The sequence below is a fragment of the Parus major genome, chromosome 20, assembly GCF_001522545.3.
Source record: "Parus major isolate Abel chromosome 20, Parus_major1.1, whole genome shotgun sequence".
Taxonomy (NCBI): Eukaryota; Metazoa; Chordata; class Aves; order Passeriformes; family Paridae; genus Parus; species Parus major.
The window spans coordinates 3,986,454-3,996,650 of NC_031788.1; the positions used below are offsets into that span (position 1 = coordinate 3,986,454).

Consider the following 10,197-nt stretch of genomic DNA (forward strand, 5'->3'; position numbering starts at 1 on the left):
TCCGAGGTTGCCCAGAAAATCGCCCGAAATACGTTTTTCGGGGACATCCGAAGGAAGGGACGTCCCCCGCTCCCGCCCGCAGCCCCTTTCCCAGCTTGTGCCAACACCCCCTCCCGCCCCCGGTACCGCATTGCGGAGCTGCCCGCTCCCACCGGCCCGGGCGGGGGACAGGGGGGACATCCCAGCCCCACCGGGCTTTTGGGGGCAATAATAGGAGCCCCACGGGGACCTCAGCTGTGCTGTGCTGCGGGAGAGCTGCCTGTGGGTCCCCCCATCCTCATCCTCGCTGTGCAGCGGCAGCGGATGGACAATTAGGTGTAGTGGTTTTTTAAATCGAGGTATTTTCGGTCACACGATTGGAGTGTGGGACTGACCTCCCCCCCGGTGGCGGCTTTGCTCGCAGGGGGGATCAGCCCGACGCTCCACACCCGTGGGCAGGGTTTGGTGAGTTTAGATCAAGCCAGGGATACACTCAGCCCTTTATTTCGTTGATTTCTCCCCCTTTGTTTGTTTGTGAGGGGATTTTTTTTCCCCCTCTTTCACAAGAACAAAAAACACGGGGTTCATCAGCAAACTCCCGTTCCTGGAGTCTGAGCACTACGGGGGAGAGCAAAACTGTGAGGAAGGGGTGAAAGCAGCCCCGCCACCCCCAGCTGTAAGACGACTGCTTCCCAAAAAATGTGTCCTACCTCTCTCAAACAGCTGGATGCCACCTTCTCTGGAAAGCCAGCGCTGCCTCCCCTTAGCCCGAGGATGTGTTGTAGCCCCGACACGGAGAGGATGAACCTCCCTCTGCCCCTGCCCTGCTCCTCCAAGCCCCCCACGAACCAGGCCAGCCTCATCATCTATGTTTTCTCTTTATTGTTCGATATATTTATGTACCACATTATATGTTAAAGATAGATTTTTTTTTCTGATATACATTTTTCATCTTATTTACCACAATGACACCACACGTACATTGGAAACAGCTCCACGGATCTGGTAGATTGCACAGAATGAATTGTGTCGTAGTTTTGTTCCTGTAATCCCGAACGACATCAAATCCAACCATATATTATAATACTTTTTTTTTTTTTTTTTTTTTTAGCTTTTCATAATTTAGAAATAACAATTGTTAAAACGAAATGAAACATAAGTCACCGAGAAGTGGACTCCAGGGCTGTGATTTCGACCAGAGGCAACACATTTGTATTCGATGGGAAGCGCCATTCCTCGGCGTGGATTCGGATGGAAGAATCAGGCAGTCCTGACATCTATGTGACCACGGCGTAAACATTGCAGCTAAGCGGCATCACCGGTCGTCAGACGCTGCTTGGGCTTGTTGGGCTGGTTGTACAATCTGGGTCTCATCTACATCCATCTCTCAAAGGGTTAAAACAAAGCTCCCTGCTCCCAGCGGGTTTCCTTCCTGTCTGTGAGCACAGCGACCCAATCCCATGGGATCGGTACCTGTGTTTCAGCTCCTGAAACACGGAATTGCATATCTGTGAGGAGTGTTGAAAACTGTGACTGTTTCCCAACAGGCCGTTTGTGGGGGGCCAAGCTTCAGGCAACGAGTGAGGAGATAGGGGTGGGGCACCAGATAATTTCCTTCAAAAAAATCTAAATAACAAAAAAATAGATTTAAATCTGAGCTTATTTAAAAAGACACCAGGGCGAGCACTTTTATCTCTTCTTACTTTCCTTAGTTTGCAGATTCTATGACATAGAATTTGTTGGATGCACGTAACGAAAATAATGACTCTTTCCTTTAAAGGGATGCAGAATTATTTGGCTATGCGGATGTTCGATGCAATTCTTTTCCTGCACCCAACTCTGGCCCCTCCTTAGTCTTCAGCATTGGTTCTGAAAGCCTCTATGAGGCCTTCTAAAGAGTGGATGAACCCAGAGATGCTGCAGATACCACCTATAACGAAAATGGCAACATCAAAGAAGACATGGTGCCACAAGAGCTTCCTCCACAAGAGTTTGAGATGGAAGAGACTGGGGAGCAGGAAACAGAGCCCTGCGCCTGTGAGGCTCCCAGTAAGACCCATCAAGAGGGCAAAATGGGGGACGTAAATTGCCATGAGCAGGGTGAAAACTACCAGGGCACATCTGAGGGTGAGTCCCCAGGATTTGAGCCGCCCGTCACCCCCATAGCAGTTGGGAAAGAAAGCCCTGTTTCCATCTTGGAAAAGGGACCTCTCCAGGACTTCTACAGCTGCAAAGAACGGCAAGGGGTACGAGAGCAAGGCTTTGGCCACCAAGAAAATGTTGACTACTGCCCTAATGGTGGATGGCAAGTTGTCTGTAATGACCTCCTTGGTCTCATCAGCCCAGGTCAGGTAGGCGACCAAGGCAAAGAGTCCCTTAAGGATGCAAGCTGCTATGTGAGTCCAGTTCATCATGCAATGAAACTCCTTGGGGTTCTGCATGTTCCCCTCCAAGGAAGGCAGAAAGATCTGGGAGGTGTAGCTGAAAACAATGATGCCAATGGAGATGGGGAACTTCTTGACATCAATGTAAAACTTGACTTTGTCCCAGGCCCAGTCGCGCGCCCTGGAGAGGCAGTAGGCGATCACCAGGATGTTGATGACAAAGTGGGCTAATGTGCAGAGCAAGCTGAACTTGGAGACTGCCTTGAGGTTCTTCAAGAACGCACAAGGCAGGAGCACTGCCGTGGCAATGATGGACCACGACTTCTGGGAGACAGGCAGGTTGGGGAAGCTGTTGTACATCAGGTTCCCACTGACCACCACATAGAGGATGCAGGTCATGACCAGTTCAATGATCTGAGCCACGTTCACAATTCTGCCCCCGAGGGTGGGGAAGCGGGGCGCGCAGCACGCGTTCGCGATGTCCACGTAGGAGTCTCTCACCCTGACTATCTCCCCATCCTCATTCTCTTCGTAAAGACAGGCAATAAGGATTTTCCCAGTGTAGCAGCAAACCACTGCAGCGAAAATTATTAAAAAGAGTCCTAGGTATCCACCGTGAAGGATGGCATAGGGCAGGCCCAGAACAAACATCCCCTAGAAAGAGACAAAATGGAAACCGTGTTGCTGGATCTCCGAGGGGCCCAGGCCCGCGGCCGAGCGCGCGCAGCCGCAGCACGGCGGTCACGCGCGTGCTCTCTGTGTGCCCACGCACATCACACCCGCGCGGGCGGTCACGCAGTCACGCCACGCAGCCGCGGCCACGCGCGGTGACGCACCCCCCTGTCCCTGTGACGTGCCACCCCCACGGTCACGCCCGTGTCAGCGCGCCCCCGAGCACCCACAACAGGCCAGAGAGGTTTGGGTGCCCGGGCTTTGCTCTCTACCCTCGCTGTCCCCAGCCCCTGTCAGCATGCCAAGACCTCCCCAGCTGGGGACATCTGGAGGGGCCCAGCCCAGTGCAGCCCCACCAGCAGCCCAGTCACCCCAGGCCCCTGTCCCTCCCTGCCTGTGACCCCTGCTGGGGCAGCCTGATGGGGTCAGAAGCTGCAGCGTGACAGGGCTGGGGCCTGGGCCCCTCCCTGGCACTGTGCCCTGTTCGTTGGTGAGGAGGGGCAAGGCAGAAAGCTGTGCTGGGGGGTTTTAGCTTCCTTTCTTTTTTTAAAATCCGTTTTCCCTTTTCTTTCCATTCCCCTGCCCTATTATTCTCCTCTATCTTTCACATATTTTTCTTTTTTCCCCCCTTTTATTCCCTTTTCCCTCTTTTTCCCGAAGCCAGTTTGCCACCAGCCCAGGGCTGCTGGCCGAGACGCAGAGCAGGGAACAGGACCGGGATCAGGGAGCGCTGCCCGGTGCCCCGCGGCGACGGCCGTACCTGGATGGCGTTGGTGACGTTCCATCCCGCCTCCCATGCCGTGATCTTGGGCTTGCCCTGCCCGGAGAGCTCGGAGCAGGCCTCCTTGGAGGCGCTGGGCGGCAGGGGCCCTGTGCCGTCCCGCTGGTAGTGGATGTCCCCCTCCAGGGGCGGCTCGCCGCCCTCCTCGCTGCCCTCGGACTTGAGGATGTCCATCTGCAGCCCTTGCCGATGCTCCATGTCCAGGTCGTCGCAGTGGGCGAAGCCCACCGCCTCCTCATCGGTGGCCGCCTGGAAGCCCATCCTGGCGAACATGCCGCTCATCTTCGCCTGGGATTTGTGCGACACCGAGGTGGCCACGTTGGAGAGCTTGCTGCGGAGAAGGGTGGCCATGGCGGCGGCTCTGGTGACTCCGCGGCTCGCGGACCCTCGGGGATGCAGAGACCCGACGGGGCGGGCGGGCGGCCGGCCGGTGGACGGGACTTGTTATCCCGGCGAGGGGCGGCTGCGGGGAGCTGCTCCGAGCCGCTACCTCCTCGTCCCGGCGCAGTGCGGGCGGCTCCCGGTCGGGATGCCCAGGGGCATGACACCGCTGCGGGGGGAGCGGGCCCGCACGCCCCGCCGCCCGCTCCGGCCGCTCCGCCGAGCCCCGCGGCGGGATCGGGGGGCGAGTCGGGCGGGATGGGGGCTGTCAGCAGCCGGCGGATGTCACCAGACGGGCAGAGCAAGCCCCTGGCAGAGCGCGCCGCGTCTCCATCGCAGTGCGCCCACCTCGCGGAGAGAAGAGGAGAGGGGAGAGAATTGCTGCATTTCTGGGGGAGGTACCAGCCTCCCCGGCCAAGCCCAGCCCCCCGCACTCCCCCCCCCCCCCCCGCCCGCCGGGCCCCGCCAGCAGCGCCGCAGCCCGGGATCACCCCCCCGCCCGGCTCCGCATCCCTTGCGCTGCGCTCCCTGCCCCGCACCTGCCCCGCACCCGCCCGCAGGCCGTCGGCCGCCAGCCCCTTCCCCACGGAGAAACAAAAGAGCCCCGCTGAAGAGGCGGACGGGTGGCTTTCGACAGGTTCTTAACGGGATTTTCCTCCTCGCACCCCCTTCCTTTTCTTTTCTCTGTCCCCCAAAACGCGCGGCCCCTTCGGAGGCGCGGGCGGCCTGGGAAGCGGCCCCTGGCCAGGGGACACAGCGGTGCGTGGCCACCCGGGCACGGGGAGCGGGGGCCCAGCTGTCTCTAACGATTCCTGCGATCACTGAGCTCCAAAACCGGCGGGACAAGGGCCGCGGATCTCGTTTGGGGCCCGCAGCCGGGTGGCACCGCACCGGCACCGCAGCGGTACCGCCCGGCCCCCAGCGGGGCACCGGCACCGGGGGATGCTCCGTGCACAGCTCTCGGTCCCACCAGCCAAAACTGAGCTTCTCCTTCCTTTAAACAGAATAGCCATATTTTCGGTTCGTTTCCAAGACCTTATGTTCGTTTGTAAGTTGAAAGCCTTACGATTTTTAATTTATTTTAAATTTTTCCGAGGTGAGCGGCCAACACAGCCGACAACGGGAAATCCCGGTCCTGTGCTGTGACACAGACGGGTGGAGAGTGACAGGGGGAGCGATGGCATTCGGGGGCGGTGTGTGGGAAAGCACGTCCCCTCTGCGGCGGGAGAGCCTTTGAATCGTTGTTAAAAAAAAATATATATATTTATGTTCTTTGAAAAGTGGGGGGAGGGAGGAATTTCTGTTTCCTTCGCTGTTTTGGAAAGGAAAAAAAACCCCAAAACATTCTTTTACTACAGATGGGAGGAAAAGCCACCACTAAATTATTTCCTCGTATCGCTGTTGAGGGAGCAGGGAGGGAGCGCCCAAGCTGCGGTTGCAGGTGGGATGCGGTACAGAACAGAGATGGGGGGGAGAAAAAAACCCCAATTCCTAGGGAAAAAACCTTAAATAACCTCCTCAAATACCTTTTTATTATTTTCCCCAGCCACAATGCAAAAACAAATTGGGTTCATAGAGGCAGAAGGGTGCAAAAAAAATCAGAAAAAAACCCTAAAATATATCCCCCCTGAGGCCGCTGCTCCCGGCGCGGGGATGAGCGAGATGTTTCTACAGGCGGCCCCCCGAAAATGGGGTTTTTGATGGCAGAGGAGGAGGAGGGCGAGTCAGCGTGGCGCATCCTTGGCTTGCGTGGGAATTATTACAAGTCAGTGCACAGATAGGTCGAGAAAGCCGAGCGGGGCACGGCTTCGCCCCGGGTTTAGCAGCGTTTTGAAGGGTTGGGATTTAAGGGGCGAAATTGCAAAGCTGGGGCCGTCACCGCTGCCCTCGGCTGCCGCAGCCGCCGTTCCTCCTCTTCACAGCCCGGGAAAACCAGAGCTATGGACACCGAGACGGATTAATCCAACCATTTCTTTTTCTTTTTATTTACATTATTTTGTTTTATTCATCTTAAGACAAGCTCGTTATGAAGCCTTGAAGGAGCTCTGTTTCTGGAGGCTGCAGGAGGCATCAGGGAAGAAAGAACGAAAATGCATCCAAACCTCTGTCTGGTGCGTGATTATTTCCTCAAATAGCCCTGACGCACCCTGCCCCTGCTCCTGCACCCCCGAACGGGCTGGGAGACCCGAAATGGTCCCAGGGCATCACACGAGACCCCGGCCAGCAGCCCTCGATGCCAGGGAGTGGAGGGGGTTCCACAGGAGCCACCCAGCTGACCTTTAAGGTCCTTTCCAACCCAAGCGTTTCTATGATCACGCCAGGGGTGGAGGAAATGGGTTTTTGGCTCTTCCTTGAGCGTCCAGAATGTCATGGACGTGTGGTGCTCGGGAGGCATCTCTTAGAGGAAAAAAAATCCTAACCAAAATAAGCAATAATATTTAAAAAAACCCATAAACAACAAACAAAAACGGAACAAAAAATCAGACCGACAGAAAATCAACCAACCAAGAAAAAACAAATAACAGAACAAAAAACCCATACCAAACCAAAATCAAACCAAACCAAACCAAACCAAACCAAAAATAAACCAAAAACAGAACAAAAACAAAAAAAACACAACACAAAACAAAGCAGAACAAAAAAAATCCCAAGCAAAATTCCCCAAAAACAACCAATAAAGCAAAAACTCCAACCAAGGCAAGGAAAAAAAAAAAAGAAAAAAAAGGAAAAAAGAAAAAAGAAAAAAAGCAAGCCACAGGGAGCTTGAAAATAAGTCCAGGATAAGTCCAGGTGCCGGAAGAATGTCCCGGGGCACTGCTGCCCTGCGAGGGCCGTTCCTCCGGCCGGAGATGCCCCCTGGGCTCGGGGGTCTCTTTTCCCTGTGCCCCCTCCTTGCTCGGGGTCCCCTGGAGCTGAGAGCCCGCAGAGCGCTCCTCGTGGGGCTCCTCGTGGGACGCCGAGGTCAGCGAGAAGCTGTGGGGGATGCTGGGGATGCCGAGGAGGTCAGGGTGTGGGGGCTCGGAGGGATGCTGGAGCAGGGATGCCGCGGTGTCCCCCCGGTTTTAGCACGGGGAGCTGAGCCTCCCCTCCCGGCAGTGCCGGGACCTCGGAACCGCCCCCGCCGCCCCCTGCCCGGCTGGGAACACCCCCGGGCTCCCTCTGCTGCCTCCGGGACACCGGCTCGCTCCTGACCCGCTTCCAGGAGAGGGAGAAAAAGATTTTCTGCAGCAGCGGCTGGAAAAATAAAAAGACTTTCTCCCCTCTCCCCCCGAACCACTACCGGCGGCTGAAATCGGGCAGAAAGCACAGAAACTGGAGCGGGGGCGGGGGGAAGGGCTACGGGGCACAGAAAGAGGGAGAGAGGAAAACCCGGGGAGATGGAGAGGAGGGTCGGGACATTTACCTCTGCTTCTCTCCCCATCGCTGCCCTCAGCGCGTCGGGGAAGGCTGGAGGTGCGGGTGGACGGACGGACGGACGGACGGACGGACGGACGGACGGAGGCAGCCGCGTCGCTCCTGGGCTCTCCCTAACTCCCAATTAACCCAAGCAGGATAACGATGCCAAACCTTATGCAAAGGTTAGCGGCTCTCAGGGGGGCGTTTGAGCTGCAAATGGTTTCAGCCGAAGCTAAAAGGCGAGAGCGAGCCCGCGAACGAGCCGCAGCCTCCCCTCTGCCAGCGCTGGAGCCGGGGGGCTCTGGCACTATCTGCTTTTCTCTGCAGCCGCTCCCCGGGGCGGGCCGAGGGTCTCCTGGACCCCCCCGAGCAGCCCTAGGGGTGTGCAGCCCTGCTCCTGCGGGGAGCAGCTCGTCCTGACCCCAGCATCCTCCCAGGCACATCCAAGCTGGAGGAGCAGCTCTGCCTTATCTCTGCAGACCAGGCTTGCAGGGGTTGTGGCTGGGTCTTCTGGTTATTAAACTGAGGGAAAAGAGCTATTTGTGCTCAAAAATCATTTAAAGCGAGCCAGGAGGGCAAATCTTGGGTGTGTTATCTTTCTAAATCCCTCACCACCAGCTGGGCAACCTCTCCAGGCTGCTGGGCAGCACAGAGCGGTGCCAGTCGCACAAGGGTGCAGATATTTGGGGCAGGGTGGGCATCACTGCTAGTTCACTGCTCAGTCAGGATTTGAGTCTCATGGGTTTTGGGGGGCTGTGAGCTGCTACAAACACGCTAGACTGCAAATTGTGACCATATAAAAGAGGGGGTATATAAATCCTGAATGTTCACCTTCACCCTCCCCTGTAACACTCAGGAAAAGAGTGGGTGTCCAAAGGCAGGTGTGCAACCCCCTGATTCCTGCTCAGACTCCTGGCCTATGCCACGATATTTCCCCACACCCCCTAACCTGCTGCAGGGCACCTCTGGCACAGACAGGAAGGCTGAGGGGCACCTTCTGCCCAAACAGCCAAGAAAATTCCATGGTGACATCTGCCCAAAGAACAGAACCCACACAGGTCAGCCCAGGCGCTCCTGGAGCAGCAGCCACCCCTCGGACTGGTACATGTGCACACTGGGAGGTGATCCCAGGACATGGAAGTCATTCCACCTTCCTGCAGCCGTTGCCAAAAGCAGCTCCTGGGTTTATGGGCAGGCCCATGGCACCCCTGCAGCAGCAGCAATGCTGCACAGAGAGGCTGGAGAGGCTGCACAGCAGCGCCTTCATCCCAGCTCTGCCTCCTCATCCCCCCTCCCCGCTGGGCAGCCCTGACAGGATAATGAAGAGTTGCACGTTATACTATAAAAAGGCAATTAGATAAACTGCTGGACTGGGACCAGCTCCCGTGACCCAGTTAATAGCTCTGGGAGTTTGGGGAGGGTAGGGAAGGGAAAGGCATCGGTGTCAGGACGAGGTGCAGGCTGAGTGGGTTTGGGAGGAGGCTGCTGGAATGTCCCAAGCCTTGGGCTCTCCCTCCTGAGTGTGTTCAGCTCTCACCAGAGTAAAAAGCACCAAGTGAAAACTCTGGATGTAGAATCACACGAGCTGCTGCTGGGTTTGTGCTCTGGCTGTTGTGGCTGAATCCACAGCACGGTGTTCAAGACAAAGCAGCAGCCACACTGACAGATCTCTGCAGTAAAATAACCATAACAGAGTCAAATCCAAAGGCAGAGACCCCAGGAGAAGCCTGCAGTGGGTGTCCCCTCTTGGTTTCATTTTTTTTTACTGAACACAAAATGGCTGCCTAAATTACAGACTCGTAAAAAAAAAAGACCACACATATTAAGGGTTGGAAATATCATCATTTTACATCAATGTGGATTGTGATAAAAAAAAATACCACATTAAAAAAAATCTTTCTTGATTTAACCTCACTATTTGCAAAATAAATAACTTCTGATCTGTAATTTGGGATAAAATTAGTACATGAATTACTGTGATTTCTGTTTCCCAGAGGGAAGAGCCTTGATAAATCATTACCACCTATAAACTAAAAATTAATTTGCAATTTGAGCACAACACATACCCAAAACCACTTTCAAAAGGTTGGAATTAAATTTAACTCATTGTTTGTCTTCATGCTTCACACCAAAATTAAGTGGTAGCCACTGGGTACCAAATTCTCATCTCACTACTCTGGAGTATTGTTCCCACGAGCCTAACATTGACTTAATATATAAAGCTTCATCACTGTCAAATTAAATATTCATATATGTACATGATCTTGTATTTCACAGGAGCTGACAATGGACTAGCAAAGGAAGGTGCATGTTTCATAGGTGCCAAGCTTTTTAATATCAACTTTCAAATATAAAGCTCTTCTGCTGCAGTTGTAGGGGCTGCAATAACCAGTGACTGCTCTGTACAGGAAATTTCTCCCTGTGGTCAGATGATGCCTCAGTGCTGGAGACTTTTTATATAATCTATATTTTTCCTTATTCTTTTAGTGTTTTTTTATTTCTTAATTGCGTTTAATCTGTGCATGCTGTGGAAAGGGCCTCTCAGGGCTGAGGGCTGGCAGCCAGCTTGCCTTGGGGTGTTTCTTGTCAGGAGGGCTCCATCTC

General features: G+C 54.9%; 1 protein-coding gene and 1 long non-coding RNA gene across 2 annotated transcripts; one reads left to right on the forward strand and one right to left on the reverse strand.

Annotated features, from left to right (window-relative positions):
* Nucleotides 1–841: 841 nt before the first annotated feature.
* On the reverse strand, nucleotides 842–7,688 carry SLC32A1 (solute carrier family 32 member 1). The gene is made up of 3 exons (XM_015647059.2): nucleotides 7,601–7,688; nucleotides 3,796–4,545; nucleotides 842–3,017 (listed from the first exon to the last, which is right to left on the reverse strand). The coding sequence occupies exons 2-3, from the start codon at nucleotides 4,165–4,167 to the stop codon at nucleotides 1,830–1,832; spliced, it is 1,560 nt and encodes a 519-aa protein (XP_015502545.1). The 5' UTR covers nucleotides 4,168–4,545; nucleotides 7,601–7,688; the 3' UTR covers nucleotides 842–1,829.
* On the forward strand, nucleotides 4,710–7,702 carry LOC107213052. Its single transcript, XR_001524624.2, has 3 exons — nucleotides 4,710–5,245; nucleotides 6,213–6,308; nucleotides 7,631–7,702. It is a non-coding gene; the product is annotated as an uncharacterized LOC107213052 (long non-coding RNA).
* Nucleotides 7,703–10,197: the final 2,495 nt, after the last annotated feature.

Bases quoted from the DNA above. Each gene is read 5' to 3' on its own strand.
- SLC32A1 (XM_015647059.2), bottom strand. From the start codon at position 4,167: ATGGCCACCCTTCTCCGCAGCAAGCTCTCCAACGTGGCCACCTCGGTG. The intron at 3,018-3,795 runs GTACGGCCGTCG...GTCTCTTTCTAG, and splicing joins ACGTCACCAACGCCATCCAG to GGGATGTTTGTTCTGGGCCT.